At 34.4% G+C, this 27,442-nt stretch overlaps 1 protein-coding gene across 1 annotated transcript in view; it reads right to left on the bottom strand.

The window, feature by feature from the left end:
• The window catches only part of apolpp (retinoid- and fatty-acid binding glycoprotein apolipophorin), a 248,875-nt gene that overhangs the window by 82,219 nt on the left and 139,214 nt on the right, over positions 1 to 27,442 (bottom strand). The window contains exons 30-33 of the mRNA XM_081759450.1: positions 21,476 to 21,629; positions 6,129 to 6,317; positions 1,448 to 1,662; positions 196 to 372 (exon numbers count right to left, since the gene is read on the bottom strand). Coding sequence (XP_081615576.1) covers positions 196 to 372; positions 1,448 to 1,662; positions 6,129 to 6,317; positions 21,476 to 21,629 — 735 coding nt within the window. The remainder of the gene's footprint in view (positions 1 to 195; positions 373 to 1,447; positions 1,663 to 6,128; positions 6,318 to 21,475; positions 21,630 to 27,442) is intronic.

Genomic DNA, 27,442 nt, shown 5'->3' with positions numbered 1-27,442 from the left:
TGTTCTCATTATAATAAGTGAGTGAGCATGCTTCTTTAGTATTTAAAAAATGACAATTGCTTACATCTAAAGTATTTAAAAGTATTTTTTAAGTGTACTTGTATGTTAATGCATTATTGCATAAAGCATTGCTGAAAACGAAAGATTAAATAAGACCTTTATATATTCATTGGTAATATAGGGCAAGAAAGTCACCTTGCTCTTTATTTCCAGGCTTGATGTAAGATTGTGAGCTCTGTCATTGTCTGCTCGTACAACACGTGCTGTAACAGCGATTCTCTGGTTCTTTTTACTGAAGAGATCTAACTCGAAATGAGCATCTAATAAGTTAACTTGTCCTCCAAGTTGTACTCCACCCTTGCCAATAATATCCTATACAAATAAAACAAAATATAATTATACATTTACCTCAAGAATTTCTGTCATTTGTTGCAACCAATTTTATGCTCAATAATCCCATTCAGAAGTTAGAATTGAATTATTTAATGGATGCTAAACCACACAATAAACATAACTTCAACTATCATCAAATTTAACTACTCAAGTCGAGGGTTTCTGAATTACTTTGATGAATAAAGTAATCCACAGTATTGTATGAACTACAGTTCTTTAATTATTAAAAAGTCATAAACTCATATGAAATCCGAAATATATATTCTTTCTCATATTACGTCAGGCAAATTTAAACTTGAAAGAGTTTCCCTTAAGATTGTTTCTCATAAGTTTTTACATAATACCTCCATACGAAATGTAAACGCTTTCTGCATTATTATCTGACATATCCTCTTCCTCAAATTTCACTTATTTATCAGTATACATCCGTAGAATTTTATTATGTACATTGTGTGATGAAACATTAAAATATAAGATAGTTATTATCAAGGTAAATTCTAGAAACAAAATTTCTCCTGATAAATACACAATCATATATCTTTTTTTCTAATTTTCTAAATTTGAAAGGATGTGTATACATCTTACGTAAGAATTTTTTCTCTTATATTGACATTTTAATCAAATGACATAAAATGTACCAGAAATCTGGAATTGTAGATAATATAATTAAAAACACGAAGCAAATGTTTTTCCATATAACATGTACTCAACATCGCTATAATGTATTAAGGAGTCTTCAGCATTATGTGAAAATTACAAGAACTGATGTCAAATGTGTAAATAATGCAAAGTTTTTCTATGGTTTTAATTTTTTTTGACACTACCTATGTGCCATAACTAAAGAAAATTATTGAACTTTTAGGAGAAAAATGTTCTTAGCAATTATCTTAAACTAATTTTACATAAGAACTTACAAGTAGTATAGTTCCTACTAGTATAGTATAGTAAAGCAGTATAGTAGTATTTTATTGCACTAATTGATGTAACATAATATTACATTATTTGTTTATTTCTATAAACAATAGTTGAATAAGACTTTCATATTTGTACCTACCCTTGTCAATGATGGATGGTGTATTTTAGCCTCGATGTTATATCCTATACCGTCAGATCCGGCGATTCGATCAGCAACTAATGACAGAGTAGTTTTGAGATCTGGTTGTGTACTTCGATCCAAGTAAATATTCAAATATGCTTTGTAGCTGCCATCATTCTCAGCAAGCGTAGCAATTGCAGCTGCCTCATGACGAAGAAGAGTCAATACAACACCTAAAATATTTTATAATAATTAGTGAAAAAGATCTTTAATTTGGTTGGCTGAAAAATCATGCTTTCAAAAGTATTTTAATACGCGTGATTTACATAAATATGAATAAACATTGTTCCACTATCTCGCTCCGTCTGTATAAAAATATTCCAATTGAAAAATAAGTACGAGCTTAATACATAATTAATGTGTATTATTAAAAATTGAATTCTATTTAAGAACAGTGCACCCAAAGTGAAGTATAGTGAAAAGAATTGTGACGTGCATTATAAAATCTGAGCTAAGATTAAATTATTTTCACCACAACGCCCTAGAAAACAGGGTGTAAGAATTAGCACCAAAGTTCTTGTTATTTATGAGTATAATATTTTGGTAACTTTTGAAAAAAAAAAAAAAAAAAACTCGATAGTTTGTTCCTTCAATCAGAGTGCAGAATAATATCTCGCTGCGGTAACTTTAACTGCTAACGTAGTGTGATTTGAAAAATCTTGTTTATTTTTTAACACTGGGGTTGTATCAAACTGGACCTGCTGCTTAAAGTTGGATCCGAACTGCTATAGGTTTTATGTGCTTAGCAAGCATCTCCACCCAAGACGTACGTAGAAATCACGTGAATTAGCCACAAAAAGACAATTAAAATATATACGTAATAAGTTTAGTCACCCTGTTAGTATAGTTTCATACTGAATACGTATTGAATATCTTAGAAATTTTCACAAGATAAAAGAAGAATCTATTAAGTCCTTGAAAAGCAATCTTATCAAAACTCAAGAGATACTCACCATGCTCTTCCGTAGCCTGTAATTAACGTGCGCAACGCAATTTACATGAATGTATCAATAGGTTATACAAAGGCTGTCGCAGGCTGTGTGCCTACACTGTAATCTAGGCACTACTCTTGTCTCAGCACTAGTCTCGTCGTATAAGATGACTAATTCTGTATCCGTAGCAAGCAGTGGCGAAGCGTACTATGAGAGTCTGAGGCCGGGTCTACCCTGTCTTCTAACATATATTTTCTTTATCTTTGGATTCTTGTAAAATGAAGTCAATATTTCAAAATTTCGAATTTTTCGGTAACAAAATTGTAGGTTGGAAACACTTGGAGCCGTCTGAGCCTCACCAGTTCGCTGGACTGGTTTACGGGCTGTGCTGCTCAGGGAGCGAAGCTATTATCATTGTTGGGAAGATGCGAAGGCTCGCCTCTGGAAGTTTAGTTTTAGCGTTGAAAGTGTCTTTCAATGCTAATATGTTATAAAACGATTTCCTTAACACAGAATAAGAAGTTTCTGTGTAGAATTGTGTATTTTTATTAGTGATAACTTGTTTAATTTTGGTATATACTCTCAGGAGTTATTCAGAATAGCTGTTTTTTTCTTTTCTTTTTTCACTACATGGGGCCTGGTCCATAATAGTGTAAAATATAAGTATGATACATTAAACATACGTATAAATTTACCAAACGCTACCGTACAGGATAAAATAATTATATTTGTGTGTAATTTTAATTGAGTTTTCCATTTTGTAGAATCAGTGGAGTATTTACGATCTTGTTTCGGGGGGCTTTGCTTTTTCCGGGATGGGCTTAGCTAACTTTATTCCTGAAAATGTGAAATTTCTGTATATAAAACAACAAAAAACGCCGATAAAATTTCAGTGAGTGCTTAAGCCGGGAAGCCACCCTTAAATATGCCACTCCATAAAATACAATATTAAATATCTTGCGTTGATTCAAATAAAGTTCCTTCTGAGCATTAACATTTCTAGTGAAGTTATTTTCACGTGATGCATTAATTAAATGCGGTATCGTACTTACTTAAAATGAGAGATGCAAGTAACAAACGCTTATCCAAGAAATTTGACAGCTAACTATAAGAATGTACTTTCTTTTTCTCTCCCTCCACTTTCAAATATGCAGTTAATGAAAACAGCAACTGGGAAGGAAATTCCCCTCATTTCCCGTGTAAATCCCAGACAGAAGGAAGTATGAACTACAGTTCAAAATATTTATAGTGAAGCCAAATGGGAATATTCCATTAATACATATTGCGTGTTTTCCTTATGTAAATATTTGTTGAATAATAATAATAATAATAATAATAATAATAATAATAATAATAATAATAATAATAATAATAATAATAATAATAATAATAATAATAATAATAATAAGCTACTTTCCGTCTACTTTTGCTTATATATTCATTCTTTCATGTTAAATTAAACAAAAAAAACTACTATGTATACACGCACATAAATTCAACTCTACACAATGTTAGAAATACAGCTAAGAAAGATCTTAGATCTTTAAAATAGATTTGGTAGTTTTTTTAATTCAATAAGCAAATTAGAATTCTGACTATAATTTTAACCGTTTTATGATACATTAAATGTTAATTGTGTTATTAGTTTGTCGAGCCTACCCTACTTGTGGGATTACGTTTCGCCACTGGTAGCAAGTTGTCATAGGTTTCTAAACCACGTTAATGGGCAGCTGTGTTGATTTAAATGGAACGTGTTTCGTTTACCTCTCCGGTTTTTGTGTATAAGATTGCTTTTCGCAACGAGTATACAAGATGAACAACGACATGCCATATAATTTTGTTGACGTTAGGGAAAAGTACTGAGGAAACATATGCAATGTTTCAACAGTCATATGCCGATCAAGATGTCTGAGTAGAGTCACAGTGCGCCAATGTCGTAAGTTGTTCGAAGATGGATGCAAATTAGGCGCTTTACTTCCCCATCCTGGACAGAGACCGTCCGTTAATAACGATATGATAGTGAATACTGTTGCAGAAATTATTCGTGATATCTGTAAGAGCGCTAATGGACATATCGAAGGACACTGTCCACCGAATTTTGAGTGATGATTTGAAAATGAAAAAAATTTGTTCCACATGGATACTGCATTTTCTTACAAGAGAACTGATGCAGCTGTGTATGCGCGTCTGTGGATGTTTGGAAGAGACGTATCAAAGATGATTCTCTCATTCTGGATTGAATCATAACTTCCGATGGAACATGGATCCATGACTGTGACCAGCTTACAAAACAAGAATGCCGCACATGGAAGTCGCCACGCAAGAACAAGGTGCGGCAACAGAAGAACGTAGGTATGGTAATGCTAATCGCGTTTTAGAATCAAAGAGGCATGGTGTATTAACACATTGTCCCTCCCAGGCAAATGGTGAATGAAATGTATTACCAAGGAGTCATCAAGACTTGGCACCAGCACGTAGCAAAACAGTGGCTGCATTTAAAGAACTTCTTCATATTGCACCACGATAACACACCTACACACCGCGCGGGCGTTTCAGGATTGCGCGACAAAGAGGAAAATAGACATTTTCCCGCATCCTACTTACAGCCCAGACCTTGCACCTGTAACTTTTGGCTATTTCCACTTGTAAAGATCACTTTGCGTTGTCATCATTTCATAACGAACAAGAAGTGATCATAAAGAAGTGATCACCGCAGCGCAAGTTTTCTTCAGTTTGCTAGCTGACGACCAATTTTCAAACACATTCACAAAGTGACAGGAACGTATGGACGCTTATTTAGCTGTCAATAGTGTCTATTTCGAAAAAGATGTACGTTTACTCGATGTGGACGATTCTGATTAATGATGTTTTGTATTGTAAATGTTTTGTTTCATTTTAATGTTTCTTGGAGGGGTCTATGTACATGCTTGTTCTTTAACTGGTATGGAGTCACGACTGCTTGGCCTATTGCGCTCATTTTGGTCTCAATCAGAAGCTAATGAACTAAATTTTAAGCCTAGTACATTTGCTAGCCAATTGATTTCACTGTTTTTCTATACAAGAATTAATCTCATCTTCTCTGCGACAGCGTTAGTAGAAAAGCAAGGTAAGTACCTAGTTAGTTTATTGCGAATGAATATATTTACACAGTATGATTGTAAGTAGTTGAATCATTGCTTAACACTTCACACTTAAACTGATAATGATGATCCATCTAGGGACGTTAAAACACGCTATTAACTAAATCACTAACGAAACAATTGTTCTTGCAATTCCTACAGCTGCCAATAAGCTGCACGAGGCAAGAGGGCTAAATAAGTCCCTGAAGAGAGGAAGTTTGTATTTGCTTTTACCTAGAAACAAATTACCAAAAAAAAAAAAAAAAAAAAAAAAAAAGAAAAAGAAAAAGAAAGAAAGAAAGAAAAGAAAAAGGAAAATAAATAAATAAAAATGACAAATATATCTGTAAGGTAAATTGTCTTCGTATTTCGTTACTGGGTGTAATGACAAGAAGAAAATCCACATTACATTCTAGCAAGTTGTCTGTATTCATTGTATGAAGAAAATGCAATGCTATATATGTTACATTAGTAGGGTTCTTAAGAGTCCCTACTAATGGTCCAGTTTAAAAATAGGAACAGATATAAAAATACTGAAAGAGAGAGAGAGAAAGAGATAGAAGGATATAGATTTTAAAAGAAAGATACCTGCTTCTCCTGGCTGTAAATAGATTCTATATCCCGGATGGTTATCAAAATTCTTCAAGCGTAATTCTACTTTGTGATCAAATGTGAATCTTTGACTTTTAGTAGTAACTATAAGGCTTGGAGCAGAGATGCCATAGTGTGGTTCAAGATTGCTGATAATTGAAAATTCATAATCGACTGCGAACAAACCTGGAAGAAATAAAATTGTAAATGCTTAGTACATATACATATATACTAGAATGTAATATTAACACTTCCATAATAATTAAAATTAAAAGATATTTCTAAAAGTCGATTGAAGAAATGTTTAAATGATATTCGCAGTGAAAGTTTAAACACTACAAAGAAAATACACATATTTATTTCTTTGCATTTATCCCCATTATAATCAATTCTCATATATATTACTATAGTTGCTATTCTTGTTGGTCATTATTGCTATGCAATTCACAGCAAATTGGTCATAAAATTAATCTTAAAATTTGTTTCTATATAAGCATACAAGACAAAAGTTAGTTACCTGCGGAAGAACACATAATGGTTACGTTTTCATAGCCACAAACTACTCTATAGCACTCCATCGAACTGATAAGTAGTTCATTACGTAGGTGGTCCACAATACCTGTAGCAGTCATGTTTCTTGACGGCCGTGTTTCATGTGTATATGAAGAACCGAAAGAAAGACGTTAGTAGCTGGTGAAAAGAGTCATTGTATTTGAACATTCCAAAATATACAGTGTGCATGAAGTGACTAAATTTTCTGATGTGTCACTACTGACCGTAACACTTAAGATGATAGAAGCAGACTCAAGTCTACCAAACTGACGAAAAAAAAAAAACTGACAGTGAGGGACATGCAGTGAGTGTCACGTACAGTGTCAACCAAGTGACTGACCGCCCTATTTGAATTTCAGCACGAATGAATTAACATGACATGAACATCTTGAGCAAAATACCCCGAAAGAGGTCAATATTAAAAGGCTATTACAGAAAGTAGCACTCCTCCAATAGACTAAAGTTTCAACTATTTCACAGCAGAGGTCTGAAATAAGTAATATGATATGATTTGTTCCGTTTCTGCCTCTACAATACTAATAGTATAAGACGTGGAGTGCATTGTAAAGCACACGTAACCTTTCATGAGGACTTTGTACAAGATGTGACGTAAGCAGGTGGGAATGCATTTCTCTTAGTTTAACGTCCCAAGCCTATGCCACAAGATTAAAGGAGACAATAATGATAATGAACAAAATGATGGAGTGAAGAAAGTGAGAGGAAACTAGTGAACCCCGTCAAAATCGACGCACACGATGTTGTCTAAGAGTAAAACAATTTTAAAACGTTTTGTCCAATTTAAGCAATTGATCAAGGACATACTCATGTCATGGGTGTGCTGCTATCATCCCCTTCAATATTGTCCTTTTTGTCGTGAGTGTGCTAATATAACACAAACATACACATATATACTAATGAGCATAGATATGTGGATAATGTACTCGCATGGCATGATAATGTAGGTTTTCTTCTTTTCTTTATAAAATCTACCGTTTTTCTTCTTCTTCTTTATAAAGTCTACAGTTTTTCTTCTTCTTCTTCTTTATAAAGTCTAATGTTTCTTCCGCCTAAGTTCGACTTTACTTTCCGGCAATACTGTTGTTAATTCTTTGGTGGAGATGGTATGAAACCCCTGTGGAAAGTAAGGGGACGAAATAAGTATCCTCATTCTCCAGATTGGGAGATAGTCGTCAGGCTGACAACTTGGCACCGGAAGAAGAGTCACTGTTAAAGGACCGGAAAATTCTCTTCGGAATGGAGTACACAAGAGAAACGGTATCGGAAACAAAAAGGGACATAGAGTTTGCAATAGGAACATGGAGCGTCAGAATTTTACATAGACCAAAAACATTATAATTAATATAACGTAAGAGGATTTTGAGCTTAACGTCCCTTTCAGCAGCGAGGCTATATAATATGGAACCTACTGATTAACGTGGAATCCGAACCACATGAGCTCCAGCCGGGAATCGAACTCGGGTCTACTATAATTAATAATTGAAATTTAGAAAAATACTGTAAACAAATGCAGGATACAGGAGGTGAGATGAGACAATAAGAAAACTTATCAAGTCTAAATGAAATAATCTATACAGTGTGAACTAAAAGAAGAAACAATATGGAATGGGATTCATAGTAAGATATTTTGTCAGTAAGAAAGTAGTCAATCTCATACCAGTTAACGACAGGATATCCAAAATTAGAGAAAAGGTAGAGCCATTGAATGTAAGGATCACATCACTACAGTCCATGTGCCCACAGAAGAAAAAGATGACAGCATCAAAGACAAATTCTTTAACCAGCTGAAAAAGGTCTATGACCAATGCCCAAAATACGATATCAAAATAACTAAATAAATGATTTAAATACTAAGATCGGCATTGCATCCCGCGATTGGAGAGCATAATGTACATTTAATCACGACCAGCCATTTCATAAGACTAATTGATTGGCTTTGCAGCATCAAAAATGACCATATCTACCACGTGGCTTGCTCATAATGAATACACAGAGTAATCAAAATATCGCTAGAAGGAAAGAACAAGAGTCAAATTGATATAATAGACAACAGATAATGTTGTAATATTGGGGATATGAAAAGGAGAAGAGAAGCCAATATTGAATCCGACCACTATTTGGTTATAACAAATATCAAGGGAAAAATAAGTACATAGTAAAAACCTGACCCACTCAAAATTAAGAAATTGGACATAGAGAAAAAAAAAAAACAGATATCAATGAGATGTGGACAGAAAAAAAAGCCAAACGGAACGAATAGTTTGACAGATAATGTAAAGAAACAAATTATAACTACAAACAACGTAATACATAGAATAATTAAAAGACGAAGAATAATAACAAAGAAAGAAACGAAATATAGAGGATGAACTAGAGAATATAGGATATAAAGGCCATAGAAGAGTCTTCCACATAGAAGTTAAACAATTATTAGGATATTTTTCCAGTGTAATTACAGATGGACACAACAAGCTACTCAATTGTAAAGAAGGGGGGCGCGGTGGCTCAGTGGTAGAGCGTTCACCTCTGGTGCTTGGGGTCCCGGGTTCGATCCCAGCCCCCGCCAAGTGAACTTTGTGGTGGGCAAACACCGTGCTCGTGGGTTTTCTCGGGGTTCTCCCGTTTCCTCCCACTTTCTTCATTCCACCATTTCACTCATCTCTCATCACCGTCTCCTTTAGCCTAACCGGCATAACCGTGGGACGTAAAACTCAAGGATTTTTCAATTGTAAAGAAGAATTACTGATCTAATGGGCTATAGATTGTATGATCAAGGTTTTCGTGGTAAAGAAGGAATGGAAAGACGGTATATATAAATTATAAAAGTAAAAAAGGAGAAAACTCACAATACTATTTAAGAGCAAGAGAAATCCGAGATCCAAGTAATTCAAGAAGTTATACTAAGATCAGTGCTATATAAACAGAATGCCTGGAATAGAAACAATTGCAATAGAACTGTTCATCAAAGGGAACAAATAATAATAATAATAATAATAATAATAATAATAATAATAATAATAATAATAATAATAATAATAATAATAATAATAATAATAATAATAATAATAATAATAATAATAATAATAATAATAATATGGTTTTAGTATCAATTTTCCCTCACTTCTCTTTATCTTCCACTTCAGTTTTATTGGTAACTTAGGCTATGTAATTGATCTCGTTTATATCCCCCTTGATCTTGCGGATGATAGATCCTTTCGGAAATTGTTGATGAACTATTGAAAATAGAGCCTTTACCGAACATATAGAATATTTATATAGAGCCTCCAGAGTCTCATGTTCCTTCCGATGAAGACTCCGGAGATGAAGATGGATGGAAGCTGGGCAATCTTAGCTCCCGCCAACTTTCTGCAAGTGCTAAGGTAGTATTTACGAACAACTTAAGATTAGGAAGTGAGTGCGGATCAAATATTATGATGGATTGTCAGCAGATGACATAAATTCAGGCTCAGAGATCGATTCTTCTCAATCTCAAAGCTGTAGTTTTGACGGGCATTGGACTGCCATCAAGACCTGTCTCACTTTACATGGATCTGACATTGTTTCATAGATTCCAAGCTCTTCATTGAATGGACAAAAACGTTTCTGTAGTAATACAAATAATAACACTACGTTTGCCATCAAATAATTCTTTCCAAAAGAAGAAAAAAGATCTAGTAAAAATCAAATGCAGTCTTTCCAGAAAGTAATTTTTCAAAGCACTATGATTTCTCACAAGTTGAACTGTTCTTTTTTAAAGCAATGAGCTGTTTGATTTGGTAGTAGGAGAGAGTCGTCGTTATACTGAATTCAGAAACTGCCCTGATCCAAATATTTCAAAAGATGAATTAAAGTACTTCTTGAGGATTCTTGTGTGTCTGGGTATAATCTACTTCCTGGATTTCGCTTTTACATGGAATAAGACTTAGATATGTGAAATCAACTTGTATATGATTTTATGAGGCGCAACAGGGTCCGGCAGATAATGCGTTTTGCAGATAACAACAAGGTTGATAGATCAAACAAAATGTAGAAGCTGCGCCTACTAATAAGTAAACTACAAAAGAAGTTTATGGAACACTTTATTCCTGTTCAGCACCTTGATTTTGATGAATCAATGATAGCCTATTGTGGCTGACATCCCTGTAAACAGTTTATTAGGGGAAAGTTGATTAGATTTGGATTTAAAGCATGGTGTCTGATTACATTCAATGGTTATCTGGCCAATTTTGATATATCACAAGGTAAACAAAACCACAGTGATGACTGTGACAAAATATTTGGTAAGCCTTCAGCTATCATGGTTCATATGTTGAACCAATTACCCAATGAGAAGAAACTTTCTATCATTTGCATTTCGACAGTCTATTCACTAAGATGAACTTATCAAACTTCAAAAAATGTGGATAATCTTCTACCAGAACTATAAGGGAAAATCATGTTCCTAAAGACTGCAAAATCATATCTCCAAAGGAAGTAAAGAAGAAGGAAAGAAGTTTTCTGATTTCAAAATCAGCGATGACGTTATTTTGGTAGCTCCATGGCAAGACAACAGTTACTGTTGCCTCTACTGATAATTCAGTACAACCAATCAACCATGTAAGAAGATATTCAAAGTCGGAAAGAAAGATGATTTCTGACACAGGCTGTGCAAAGTGTGGTATTGGGCTTTGCATCACTTGCTTCCACCCCTACCACCAGAAATAGAAGTGTTGTACATGCTTCCTGTAGTTCCCTTTGCGATAATTATTTGATATTTTTATTGTTTTGTTATTTTGTAAAATGCAAGTTTACATTTGAAATCAGAAAAAGAGAACGATTTAATTTTGTGTTTTTTATTAAAAATCTTTATGTATGGACCTGTATGGATCAGTAATAGACCTGTATCATTCATAGAGGGGTACACTTCTGTAGTACCTTTGTAGTATCACACGTGCGGAATAAACTCATATAATAACCACATTTCCAATGATATTTTATTAGCCCAGAGTTACCATATGGTAACTCAGCATCCCAATGAAATAAAATTTAATTGATATTGTATTAGCCCATCATTACCATTTGGTAACGGACCTCCCTGGGGAAACGCCAAGACAAAAATCGAAAATAACCGCGTTTTGTTTACAAAATATTTGTAGTGTGGTAGAATACGCAATATGAGCAAGAAAATCGAAGGTTGGAAAACCTGGGCTATTATGGGTTAAGTTGTAGATCACGTCAAATACAGCCTCGGCGCTGAAAAAGGAACGCTAAACTTCAGTAATCGAAACAAAACAAACTAGTTTGTTTCTAGTATTTTTTCATGTTACTTTACTACACTCTCAGTACAGTTTTAAAAGCCAAGTATCTTCATTAGATTTTCTTTCAGTGTTTTTTTGTGCATAACTATCATATAAGTACTTGTAATTTTGATTTACTTAGTATGTTAACTAATTAACTAACTAACTCTATGGTCTATGGAGCCCGAGGTTCAATATCGCGTTTACAAAAGCTTAGCCAACTGGATCCAGTTTCTACTTTGTATTCATACTTCTGCGAGATCCATCTTAATATTGTCCTCCCATCTGCGCCTAGCCTTCTTAATGGACGTTTTCCGATTGAATTTCCAGTCAAAACTTTGAAAGCGTCCCTACTTTCTTTCATTCTGGCTACATGACCTGCTCACCTGAGCTACCTAGACTTCATGTCCCTAGATGTTTGATAAATGGTACAAATTATGCCATTCTTCGTTACGAAGTTTCTGCCATTCCCCATCCCCGTTCCTCTTGGGTCCGAATATTTATCTCAGGATCTTGTTCTCAAATACTTTCAGTCTGTGTTCTTCCCTTAAAATAAGCAACCATGTTTCGCAACCATGCAGCACAAGAGGGATGATTATCGTTTTATATATTTTAAGCTTCAAGTTCCTCCACAGAATTCACGACGACAAAAGATTTTGAATTGAATAATATCACGAATTTCCTGCTTAAGGTCGACATTTAATTTCTTCGTGAATATTAGTTTGATCTGTTAATATTTTTTCTAGATATTTGATTTTGAAAGTATCCACTTTATCGAAAGTATTATTTGATGCTTTGACGATCCATAATTTGCAGTATTACGATCCAGACGAACTTCCATGTATTTCGTTTTTTCTGCAACTACTTCTAAACCCATGTTTCTGCAAGCGTTTAACAAGGTGTCTGCATTTCTTTATATTGCTCTCCTTTCATCCCCTATCAGTTTTACATCATCAGCATACGCCATAACCTGGTGAATACCATTCAGCTCTAGGTACTGGTTGCTTTCTTTGATTTTCCTTACAGCGTACTCTACAATAAAGTTCAATAATTATGGTGGCAACGCATCTCCTTGTTTCAAACCATTCTCGACAGGACTAGCTCGGGAGAGTAATGCTCCCGGAAGTAGAAACGAGAAACACCGTTCTGATTGGTTGGCGTTATCCACTTCTTGCCACGTTGCATTAAAATAGCAGAAATCAAACGCTTGATACTGCTGGCCTTCGTGGCCGAGTGGGCTAGCGCTATATGCTAGTGATAAAAGTCTCTTTTGGCGTGAGTTCAAACCCGGCCCGAGGAATTTTTTTTAAAACACTTTTTTAACATTTTTATAACACTTATTAAATTAAAATAATATGAAAATAATACTTAAAAAAGTGATTTATTTACTTTTGTGCAGATAAGTAGTTGTAGTACTTATGCCCTTGTACTCCATGATATAGGGCTCGTTTTGTTCCCCTTGTACTTCATGATATAAATTTTGTGACCAACTTAAAACAACTGGCTAGGTTAGCGCCTAAAACAGCAGGCTAGAGTAGCGCGCGGAAGAACGTACTTCCGGGAGTATTACTCTCCCGAGCGGGTCGTTTCTCGACATGGAAGCTCATGGAAAAGAATTTTATTATTCGGACTTTACTTTGAGATTCATTTAATCACATCTTAATTAATCTAACTAGCTTTTCTGGAATTATAAATTTTCTAAGAATGCTGTATAATGTTTCCCTTCTAATAGAGTCGTAACCTTTCTAAAATTAATAAATAATTGATGTACCGGGGTATAATATTCCCATTTCTTTTCGAGTATTTGTCAAATAGTAAATATCTGGTTGATAGTTGATCGATTTCATCTAAATCTGTACTGATAATCTCCAGTAATTTCATGTATAAGATTAATCTTGCCAATAGAATGTTTGAGAGGACTTTATAGGGAGTTGAGAAAAGAGAAACGTTCTGATAATTATTACAATCCGCTTGTCACCTTTCTTGTGAATTGGAACAATGATTGATTCTTTTCGCTGTTGTGGTAATTCCTCCTTGTTCCAGATAAGAAGAACGAGTTTTTCTTTTTTGTTCCACATTTTTCCCTCCAGCTAAAATTAACTCAACTGGAATTTAGTCTACACCTGGAGATTTGTGTTTCTTTAATGTATTTACAGAGATTGTTACATCTGTACGGCTAGGCACTGAAATATACCGTTCTGTTGTGTACATTTCGCTTTCCCCACAGACATTAGTTTTTGACTGCATGTTAAACAAATCGTCAAAGAAATCTTTCCATCTATTCAAAGTGGTATCTGTATCAGTGTGAATTGTTCAATTTTCTCTCTTTAATATATAGACACAAGGTTGATTTGTTAAATTTGTTGATACCCTTACACATGTCCCGAATATTTTTGTTTTTACTATTGTCCCCAAGATCATTAATTTTAGCTTTCAAAATTTGCGTTACTTTGTTCTAAACACTTTGGAACTTTCCCGTATGATTCAACGAAATTTTGTGTAGTTATATTGTTCGGACTTTGTAGCCAACGCAGTTCCGCCTGTTTTCTCTTCTCCGCTAGTTTGGTCATTCCTGGTCGAACCATAGTTTGTTCCTACATATTTCTGCTTGCCCCAATTTTCCTTTTGCTGAAATGTTAATTCACTATCTCTAATTTCAACCCAAGTATTCTCTATACTAGTGTTCTCTACACCTTCTAAAACGGAGAATCTATTTGATACTTCAATCTGGTATTCCCCTCTAGCCTGGTTCTCTTCTAATTTCTTGAAGTTAAACCTCTCTTTTTTTTTCAGATGTTGAATATTCCCTTTATTCAACGATAATCTCTCTCTTATTATGACTGCTACCAGATAGTGATCAGTATCACAGTCAACTCCTTTGAACAAACGAACATCAATTATGCTAGATTGTCTTCTTCTATCTAGTAAAATGTGGTCAATTTGATTATGTGTTTTTGCATCTAGTGAGATCCATGTGAATTTATGAACGTCGCGATGTGGATATTTTGTACTCTTTACGATAAAGTTTTTGGATGCTACGAAGTGCACGAGTCTAACGCCGTTGTCATTCTTTCCTTATGCATACTTCATTCCCTACAGTTGGTTTGAAAATTCCTCTCGTCCTACCTTGGCATTGAAATCCCCTAATAGAATTGGCCAAATACCCGTTCTACTTCTTCATGAAAACTGTCTTTTATATCATCATCCTTATCTTCTGTTGGGGTGTGCACGTACATTTAAAACAATAATAATATCACACCACCGACTCTTAAGAGTAATAAAAGAAAGTCTATCATTAACAAATTCAATCCGTTTAATTACTGATATTATTCGTTTTTGAACAAAAAATCCTGTTCATAATTGCTGATTTTTATTTCCTTTCCCGTAAAAGAATGTAAAATTTCCGGATTCACTGCTCACTTTCCTTCTCATCCTTCCTGAACTACTAGGTCCATGCTATATTTGTCTAACTCATTCGTTACAGATTTTAACGCGCCTGCCCTAGAAGGACTTCTTATATTATTATATTCTACTAATATACATGTACATTACTTAGTATGTATATTTTTAAAGATTGGACGTTTCATCATCAGTGAGTAAAGAAAAAGGAAAGCATATTGAGCAAAAACGTCTATTCATGTGATACTTTTCGCCCGTATTGAAAGTTGACATATAACATGAATTAGTTATCAGAATATAATGCAAACATAATCACTTAAATGAAAAAAAAAAAAAAAACTCTTTCATGAAGTATTCGGGTGGGTGCCATATTAAAGTGCAAGTTGATGTAATGCTTATAATTTTTTCAGAACATCGATCGCAACACGAAGACTAAGTAATGAAAAATTCTTGTTACAACATAAAAATACATAAATTATTGAAGATTCGATAAGAAAGCCACTAACAAGGAAAGCTATCCAACTCTTCGACGAGTATCGCATTGAAACTTGCACAAATGGAAGGACATATTAAAAGATGGAAGTGTGCTTACTCTTACGATTCGCAACGTCGTTGAACCGGAAGTAGAATGATAGTTCCCCCATAGCCCCTGAAAGTTATGTACTCTGGACTAGTGGTGGGTAAATTCCTGGGAAAATATTTTTCGGGAATATTCCCAAGGGAAATTCCCTGGGAGATTCCCAAAAATGGGAATATTCTGGGAATTTATGTATAAACTTGCATTGTCGAAAGAAACTTGCATTCTATTACTATATTGATTTAAAAATTAAATTCCTTTTTTATCACAGTATATTTATTACTGTTATTTCCAGAGGATTCTTCAAAATGTATATTCTGAACGGTATTATGTTATTTTATTATATTTAGAGAGTACGCACAAATGTATATTTACTTACAATATGTTTTATGCGACTAAATATGTTGAAAAACATTTGGTATAGGAAATCCGCATACTTTTACACCGCTAAACAGTTTAAATTTATACGTAAGTGGATTTTCTAAACTTGACCCTACTATTGATATTATAAATATATTAAATTTTTAAATGTTATAAACAAATTAAGTTGGTAACTGGTAACTGCCAGAAAACACATGTCTCACCATTTTATCAACATTTGCACATACATATTTATTTCCACAATATTTGCAAGATACTGACTTATCTTTAGAATTTTGCACGTAATATTGCCACACACGACCTTTCTTCCTACCCATATCTCGAAATTTCATGCGTTAATTCACGTGTAAAAGAACCAGAGTACCTATTCAGAAGCTCTGAGTCAGAGACATCAGACAGACAACGTCTATTATAACGGTAATTCGGGGTGTATTGATAATACTTCACCTCTACTTCTACAGAATTTCTAGATAACTTTACTGACTTGTTCCTTTTAATTTATAAATTAGTATTTTGCTATTTTATAGTACAAGTGGAAATGGAAATTTAAAAATCATATTATTAACTATTATAGAAAGTACAGTCAACGAATTTCAATATTTTAACCTCCAAATTAATTCAAACCTAGTAGTAAATGATAATAAATGAAAATAAAGTAATTAGTCATATAGTTCTTATATTTTAGAAAATAAAGTAAAGAAATGAAAATAAATTTCTTCCCGGGAATTTATATGCCAGGAAAAAACCAGGGAATATTCCCAATTTTTATTTTCCTTCCCACCGGGAATACACCCACTGCCCATCACTACTCTGCTCATACACGCCAGAATATACAGTGGAAACTGTTTTCTCAGGAAGACAAATATTACAAACTCAAGATGATAACAGTCGGTGGTGATTGGGATCTCTAGTGCGTCATTGATGCGAATCGATGAAAATGGAACACGATACATGATCGTAAGTTCCAAACGAACACGTTTACCCGGTGGAGAAAAGGCACACTCTGAAACCACAACGCAAAAATGGCTTTCTATTATTATTATTATTATTATTATTATTATTATTATTATTATTATTATTAGTAGTAGTAGTAGTAGTAGTAGTAGTAGTAGTAGTAGTAGTAGTAGTATGATTAGTATTATTAATATGAGCAGTATGATTAGTAATAATAATAATAATAATAATAATAATAATAAGAAGAAGAAGAAGAAGAAGAAGAAGACAACAAATGTATTGTTGGGCCTATTAAGTAACCAAGGAGTTCGGCCCGTCTTGAGTGTCCTCTAGGACTGCTATAAAGGCGTTAGAATCAACAAACAACCATGCCCCAGCCAGGATTCGAATTCGGGACCCTTGAGTCGCTGACCTGACGCCTCAACCCACACGAACACGAGGTTTGCATGAAGAAGAAATAGTATAGGACAGAGTTTCTCAACCTGGGGTTCGCGAAGATAAGCAAAAGAGAGAAATATAATTAGAATCAAATAACGGAAAATACTTTTAAATAATTATTATTTTGAATTTTGTTCTGGTAGACAATTTTTACATATTTGTATACATACTGTCAAAAAAAATGGTCTACTAAACATTTTCAACAAGTTGGTTAAAAATCAATTTAAATGAAAGAGGTAGGATATGAGACTAATGAGAACTGCATATTGAAATACCAGAAGAATGCAAATACACTTTATTTTTTTTATCATATGACCCAAAATTAAATGAGTTATGAAGTTTTAAAATTTTCAAACGGCCTCCATTTTGAATCAGTATGACAGATCGGATTCGATATTTGTAATATGAATGAACGGACCAAATTTGGATTTAATCCATTCGCTTTTAGGAAAGTTACAGTATCCACTATATACAAGAAATGGATTCTACTATTATAGAAATAAAAGTACATAGTGAGATCTCCGCAACAGGTACTGTATATAAAAAATCCGACACAAGCTTATTACAAGGCAGAAATTATAAGGGGTCGCTGGCAAGAGGATGTGATAATATGGGGTTCGTGATCGGAATTAGATTGAGAGCAATTGATGTAGGATTATTATTATTATTATTATTATTATTATTATTATTATTTATTTATTTATTTATTTATTTATTTGACGTCTACGTCTTATTGCCGACCTCATATCCCACCCAACCAGGTACATTCTAGGAACGTGCCATTTAAGTTCCATATGTATCGTTTACGTACCTGGTACTTGAGAAATGTACATTTCATATGCATAGCATGTGTCGCTAGGTATGTGCCTTTCGAGGAATTTCTGACACTTGAAAGGTACTTTTACATGCTTCACTGGAATGTGAGGAATGTGAATGGCACATACCCCATGTACCATGGCATGGTTGTGCGTAAGTTGCTTCGTATTGCGACTAGGGTTGCCAATTTAGCCACTTTGTGACTAGATCTGGCCATTTTGAGAACGTCGTTAGTCACATAATTTCCAAAGAGCCAATAGTGGCATTTTTAGCCATATGCTTTTCACTTCTATAGCCACTTTCTGAGTTTAGCCACATTTTAATATATTCTGTGTGTCATTTTGCAATTTTCTGACGTTTGATGCGTTCTCTAGGTTGTAACATTCTAAATCCCACTGTCAGAATTGTCCTCATAAAATTAGCATTGATGGTTATATTGTGACATTACACAGCAGAAAATTAGTTCAAAACCTGTACGTTAAAACTAGACGTTAAATAAAATTTTCGGGAAGACATAAGTTTAAGTATAAACTAACTCCTTAAAGAAATTCAGCCTGGTAATATAGACATCCTTCAGGAAATGTCGCTTTTCAGTGGCAATAAGCCTGAAACCGGTGAAACATCTTTTACTGATTTAGCTTCTTCTTTCACCTTCTGTGGAATTTGAAGATAATATCGACAAAATTGAAAATCAGTGGCGATTATAAATCTTCGATTGAAGAATTTTTGCAAGAAACTAGCTGAACCTGCGCTCTCTACACAGGGCATTATTCGCATATGAGCATAAATCGCCTTATCATTCCTTACAACATCTGTACATGTCTCTTTACAGACACAAGTTAAAGACGTATTGATTAAAAAATAGCCAAGGGGTATCATAAAGGGGAGATTTTTCGATTATTTTTCTGAATATCTCGCACCGTTTGCAAGATTTGAGCCTACTTCCGGTTGGAGTTTCTAATTCATGTATAACCAGTGTTTTCTTTCTTCTTGCATGCAGTATGTAATAAGCAAATACATTACATACAAAATTAATATAATGTCAGTTATATATGGTGTTCATTGGGCAAAACACTCCCAAAAAAAAGTTCATCTTAGACTGGAGAAATGGTTATCCTTCCTTTTCCATTATTATTTGGCTATGAAACAAATGCCGGAGACATATACAACCCCTATATACAACAGTGTGGTGTTGGAATGTATAATGATTAGGATGTGATGTTTTATTTTTTTTTTAATTTCAACACTTCCAATGTACCCGTAAAAATGTAATAAAAAAATAGTGTCCATCTTTTTTTAAATATTCAATTAGAACTGGACAATCTACATGAAATTTGCAATCGATCAGTGAAAACGTCATCTGTCTAGAGCCTGTAGTTTCTGAGATCTCATTGTCGAAAAACATATATGCATATTTTAAAAGAGCTCCAAAGATGGCAGCACAATTCATTTGCATTTATTTCGGAGAAGGCTTACTAAAGGCAAAGGCCTTTGAACAATAATTTAAAAGGATTAACTTTGTGAAAAATATTTCCTTAAGTAATTTATTTAAACTACACTCTTTTAAAAATATTTGTCTTTGTTATAAACGTGAAATCACAAATAACCGCAAATCAAAGGTATGAATGCTAAGGTTATAGGTTAGAACTCGGTCGCTCTTAAATGCTACTGTAGCATTTTAATAGATAGATCAATTGCTACACAGATGCCGGAGGAGGGAATGTATTTTCAGACTTAGTTTCGTGGCTTTTTTTAGAAGTACATGCTTTTACATTCGAACGTAAAAATGAAGCGTTAAGGTTTTAGGATTTAAGTACTCGCACCCCCGGTTGAATAGCACTGCCCTAAGGAACATTACTAAAATGCCTAGTACATTCCTGGCACATGCCAAGTAAATGTGTCAAGTACATACACGGTACGTGATATACACATAATAGATACATTCCTCGGTATGTGTCATGCACGTACTTTTGGGCGGAAGTAACCTTATTCCTTACATGTGTATTTCACATGATTGCTCTATTCACGTACCTATCATGTACATTCCAATGTACCTCGAGGAACATTCTTTACACATGACCAGTATGTACTTGTGTTGGGTGGGATTTGTGTTGATTGAGGCGTCAAGCAAGCGACTCAAGTGTCCCGACTTCGAATCCTGGCTGGGGTATGGTTGTTTGTGGATTTTAAAACCTTTATAGCAGTCCTAGAGGACACTCAAGACGGGCCGAAGCCCTTCGTTACTTAACGGGCCCAACAATATAGTCTATTTCTTGTCGTCTTCTCCTTATTATTATTTTTACTCATCATACTGCTCATATTAATAATGCTAATCATGCTACTACTACAAAAACAACAACAACAACAACTAATAATAATAATAATAACAACAACAATAATAATAATAGAAAGCCGTTTTTGCATTGTGGTTTCAGCGTCTCTTTTCTCCACCGGATAAAAGTGTTCGTTTGGAATTTACGATCGTGTATTGTGTTCCATTTGACATCGATTCGCATCAGTGACGTACCAATCACCACCGACTGTTATCATCTTGAGTTTGTAATGTTTGTCTTCGTGAGAAAACAGGTTCCAGTGTATATTCTGGCGTGTATGACCAGAGTACATAACTTTCAGGGGCTATGGGGGAACTATCATTCTACTTCCGGTTCGACGACATTGCGAATCGTAAGAGTAAGCATCTTTCCATCTTTCAATATGTCCTTCCACTTGTGCAAGTTTCAATGCGATACTCGTCGAGGAGTTGAATAGCTTTTCTTGTAAGTAATTATACCGAACAAAATTGTTTACAGTTCTAACTACTATTCATTTAAATCATGCCTCATGTTAAAAAACATTAATGTCTAATGTTTATCTAATGTAAGTTGTATAACACCGTACTTCGATATCAGATAATATTGCACATATATACATACCTTCACTTCTATCTCTGCTGATGATTTGTAATTCAGAACATCCTCTACTATCACAGAGTGAATCAAAAAGCCTGAACTCCCTGTTTGAAATTCTCAGCTCAGTATTTACGGTAGCTTTTCCATTACTTGTAGGAGCTTGTCCAACAAATCGTAACTAAAAGACAAAGACAAAATACGTTAAATCTGTAAGAATTTTTTAGGCTTAGAAATGGTTAAAACTTTTCTATTCTATATGAAATTTTAAATTGTCACTACATCACCAATTTTTGAATGGTGTTATAAATAAGAAACTAAACCCGTCACCATTTTCTTTGAAAAGTAAGGCAAGTATGCTGCATACTATTCTCTCCAGAAGTCCTAACCAGCAAAAGAAAGGTAGCTAGTTTGGTGAAACTGTAGGTTAAAATTACATATATCGAAAAACAGAGAGAGCCTGAGAATCATTTTAAGATGCTCAGTGTATAGAAATGCAAGAAATATTTGTTTTACAAAACCTAGATACACATTTTTTACTTTGCTTTTACATTTGTTCTCTTTGAACTGTTTTCCCGTATTTGTTTATTTATTTTCTTTTTTAGAACCGCAAGATTCCAAAAGTATACCCACCCAACACAAGTACATGCTAGGCATGTGTAAAGAATGTTCCTCGAGGTACATTGGAATATACATGATATCTTGAATGAAAAATTCAAGGTACTTGAACGGAAAATTCACATGAAGGGACTATGGTTACTTCCGCCCTAATGTGCGTGCGTGACACATATCGAAGAATGTACCAGCTATGTGCATGTCACGTACCTAGCTCTTATAAAGGCTAGAGGGAAATTAAGCCAAAGGCTACTAGGTAGTTATATTATAATCCATAAGAATTATACGTAATTTGATATTTTCTTCTAGTAAACATCGTATACTGTAATATGCAAAAGTAGGAACGTATAAGTGGTATGGAGAATATATGAAATGAAAATACGTCACGTACCCACATTACCAGATATATAAAACAATAATCGTTGGACTTTCATACGTAACTTACTTCAAAGAAACAGAAATTTTGTAGACGATGTTTCTAATTTATTTTGTATTAATTCAACACAATCAGTACACACCTCACGATGAACTACCGCCTTCTTTCAAACCCGCCTTTCTCCTTGCCTGTCTCTGCGCGGGCGGAGACAAATTACTTCGCAATGCGAAGCAACGTACGCACGACCGGGCGGTGGTACATGAGATATGTACTATTCACGTTCCTCACATTCCAGTAAAACATGTAAAATACTGTACCTTTCAAGTGTCAGATATTCTTCGAAGAGTACTTACCTAGCGACGCATGCTGAGAACATGAAATGTACATTCCTCAAATACAAGATTCATAAATGATTGGTATGGAAGTTAAATGGTATGTGCCTAGCATGTACCTGGTTTGGTGGGTATGCGCTATAAACTAAGGGGATAATTTGAAAAGCAATCGCCTTTGTAGCGTGGTGCAGTATTAGTGGCCGTAGAACCATTGTTGTTACATTACGCAATCTGCGATTTAGTAAGCTTCAGCTGTCTCACGCTTGTTCTTGTTATTGCCTTACAAAATGTATGCTCGATAGAAATCCTGCCAGATACGTGGTACGCAAAGCGATAAGGTTTCTTTGGGAAAAAAAAAAAAATCTGTCATCTACAGACAGTCAGCATGAATAGTGTGCTGTATACGTCCCAAACAGTGAAGGTATGCACAACTGGATAAAACAAACATTCATGATGAATCTACGAGTGGTAGACTTTCTGTAGTTAGTGATGATCTCGTCGAGAAAATTGAGGACAAAATTCTTAAGAACCGGCGATACACATTATCGGAACTTTCTGAACCATTTTCAAACATTTCTTGGGCTGTTTTGTGTGAGATAGGCAATGGAAACTCAGGTTACCGGATGTTCTGTGCTCGGTGGGCACCGAAAATCATAATGGAGATTCACAAAACCAATCGATGGGCTCTCTGCCTTTGACTATCTTCCTCGATGCAACATGGAAAGGAAGTAGTTTTAGAACAGAATAGTGATTGGCGACAGTACTTGGGTAGCGTATGTGAACACTGAGACAAAACAACATTCAGTGGCATGGGGTCACATCACTTTTCCAAACAAGCCGAGAAGAACCCGTCAAACTTTGTCAACATGGAATGTTACAGCAGCCGTGTTTTGGAGTGCTAAGGAGAGTTTGTCTGTGAAGATCATGGAACGTGGTACAAAGATCAATTCTGAAGATCACTATCACGCTTTGAAGAAATTGTGAAAGGTCATCCAAAACTGCAACAAACGTCGCGGTCTGCTGACATCTGGGGTTGAGTTTTTGATATCAACGCTCATCTTCACAGTGCTCGACAAACACAAGGCAATATAAATGGGACATGTTTAATCATCCCTGTATTTAATCATCCCCGTGTTTAATCATCACACGAAGAAGTGAATTGAGTCACAGCACTTTGTTAAGACAAACATCTTTAAAATGTTCTGACAGGTTGATTGAAGCCATAGATGACCAGTGGCGGCGGTTGGACGTTAAAAGAGGGGGGCAAGACATGATCTGAATATTTGTATATAAATGTTAGTTTTCCTGATTGTTTCTAACACTTTGTTTGACGAAAGGTTGTATAACTAATAGAATACTATCTTTATCAGTTAAAATACCGTATATTGTATTTCATATTTCATTAAATAAATTGACAAGAGCAACGCAGGTAGATACTAGCCCTTTGTACAATTAAACAACCTAAGTGTAAGAAGAGATTCCTTGCTCATGAACATCTTAAAATTCTGTCTGGAAAATTGTGTGATCAGATTATTTAATAACAAATTTGCAAAACAAAAAATAGAAAGGATAATATTAATGATAGTAATGAATAATGATGCTTGTTTTGCAAAAGTTACATTGAAACTAGGGATTAATGAAGAACTTAATTGTTAATTCCACACATGCTATTAAATGTATGTTATTACTCTTAGAAAATGAAAGACAGTAAATACTACAAGCATATGTTATAACATTTAAAGAAATATTTGCTTTTGCAACTTCCCGAAACATGTTCGTTGCCATTAGTTGCAGTTTTCACTTTTTTGGAACACATCAAAACACAACAATACATAGAATCATTCTACACTCCAGTTATACAAAATAATCCTAAAATCTACAATTATGTTGAATTCACTAAATTTAATTGTATATACACTCGTACCCCCTAAACACACCACTTCACTAGTATATTACACTACAAAACAATGGAAAAGGTAGAAGTTGTTTCTTATTATGCTCTTGCTAATCAATATTCCTTACTTTAGAAAGAAGTGCAATTAAAGAATAACTTGTGAAATACTTCTTGTTTTGCGAAATGTTCTCTCAGTTAGTTCCAAAATGGCTGGCTAACATATCGAGCCCTTGTAAGAAGAAGCGAAAATATGCTGGAATTGTGCTCCAATAGGTTAATTTCTGGGTTATTTTCTGTGGCAATTAAAACGCAATTTCTGCAATTTCCTTTACTCCACGGAAAGACAACCAATACATACTCACGCAACGGCAAATATTATATGGCACCGTTTTTTCTATGAACCAGTAATACATACAAAAACTTTACATTTCCAAATGAAACTATATACATTAATAGGTTACTTCAAAAAAGTGCGGGGGCAACTGCCACCCTTGGCCCCCCTATCGCCGCCCATGCAGATGACCGTGTTTTATGCAGAAGAAATTTGCAAGTTGGTGAAACATTATGACAAGTGCTTGAATTTATAAGGTGACATTAGAAAGACAGAAACGTCTGTTTAGCTATTATTTGTCGAAAGCATTTAAACCCTCTTTCCTTCCCTTAGGACACACATTTTCCAATAAAATTGTAGTGATAAAAATCTTTAATGTGATGCTTTCCTACCCCTACCACCTCACCCCTTACCTCTCATGTCAACGGGAAACAAATTTGGACTTACATGATATCGGAGGGTCACTATTCACCACAGCGACCCCAACACAACGAATTGCACACTAATATTGATCATTTCTGATAATTTTTACATGTCACTCTTTCCCACAACTACTCCTCACCACCACACCGATTATGTAATAAAAATTAAGTTAGGACATAATTCACTACTGTACACTCCTCCAAAATATAATTCCGCGCGTGATTAAAAAACAACTTAAAATAGTAAGTTTTCACTTTGATAACAACACATTCGAAGAGGAAGTAATAGGGAAAAATAACGAGACTTTCGAACACAGCTCGCATTCGTTGTTTAAAATACTAAGCTCTTCTTTTGTTATTTAATGTAATGTTACTTTTAGAGTAAAATAATGCACTGACAAAGCTGAAAAGTTTGCTCTAGTTATAAAGAAAATACAAAGAAAAGAAGAAAATACAAGAAAAAGAAAAAAAACAAAAAATCGTAAAAAAAAAAAAATAAGGAGGGTTGTTAAGGAATGCGTTAGTTGTAATACAACTAAAGAAAAACTCTACAGCTATTTCGATAGCCATGCGGGTTAAGTTGCTTCTTTGCGTTTGGATTCAATACTTTTGAACATGTTGAGAATCCCAGTAGGTGATTTTATTTTATTTTTTTTTTCCTAACTCCTCTGCTATTCTTGCCTTTCAGATTGATATGCTTGTTGAAGCAAAAGTCTGATGAACAATACACGCCTAAACCAGACACTGAATGTAATTTGCTCAATTTGATTTCGTTGGTGAAGTTGCAGTATGATTTTGTGAAGTGGGATGATTTTGTGAAAGTTATTGAGCGGCATTTTTCGACATTAAGTGTAATTTTCTCTTAAGAGCTCATCTAGCTATACAGATAGGTCTACGTCTTTTCTAAATTGGAGATAGTTTAAGGAATAAGAAATATTTTTAGAGATTTTGAGATTGTCTGCGTACCTCAGAATGAATATATTGTGAATAGTGTCCTCAAAGTTACTAATGAATGTCAGAAAAAGGATAAGAGCAAGGTAAGAACCATGTAGTACTCCTAAAGTAACCAGTTTGAGTGTAGTATAAAAGTCCATTTTTAAGATAACTGATCTGTTTAGAGTTAGCTTTGTAACAGATTTAATATGGACTTAAAAACCTCAAAAGAAAAATTTGAAAGGAAGAAGACAATGATTAACTTTCTTGAAAACTTTCCTAAGGTCAGTAGAAATGACACCCATCAGAAACGCATGTTGATGAGATATATTTAAGGCATCATGTATGTAAAAAAATATGGTGTATGAAAATTAATTTTAAAATACTGAAGAAAAAAGGAAAAATCAGGATGAGTCTGTAAGGTGAAATACTCGAAACATTTGTTACTCCTGACGTGAAGACAGAGTGATTGAAACTTGTTTCCAAATGTGAAAGATCCTTGGGATAAGATACAATTGAAAAAAAAAAAAAAACATATCATGGGAGGTGATAAAGAAGAGGCACATTTGGAAAAAATCAAGATTTGAATTGTTTAAAAGACTGATTTGGCATCTGACACTATGAGAGAAGACAGCGAACCTAAGGGAATATCTATCTTAAACACGAAGTTGCGAAAATCAACAGTGGGAGCACTAGTTAAATCAGTAGAATTAGATGTAAACACTAGTAGAACTAGATGTAGAAAACTAGTTAAACTGGATGTAAAAACCTTTAAAAACCACTCAGCCTATCCCAAGTAGTGTTTAATTGCGTTTATGATAATCAGATATTCGAAAGAACTGCATTTTGGAACTTGAAAAGTTCCAGAATAGTTAGAATCCTGGAATAAGAGGAGATCAACAGCCCATGATATTTTCTGTACTTCAGCCTTCAAATTTACTTAGACTGTTTTCATTTTTGAGAATTCTACACAATTGGATAATAATTATGTTTGTTCTAATTTTTAATGGAATTGCAGCTTCCTTTTAAAATGTCGACTGTTTTATAATCATACCATGGTGGGTACATACTACATCAAAACGATTTCAGAG

Source organism: Thermobia domestica, chromosome 5, assembly GCF_964235325.1.
Source record: "Thermobia domestica chromosome 5, izTheDome1.hap1.1, whole genome shotgun sequence".
Taxonomy (NCBI): domain Eukaryota; kingdom Metazoa; phylum Arthropoda; class Insecta; order Zygentoma; family Lepismatidae; genus Thermobia; species Thermobia domestica.
The sequence above is the reverse complement of the archived record's forward strand: the minus strand, read 5'-3'. Positions and strand labels throughout refer to the sequence as shown.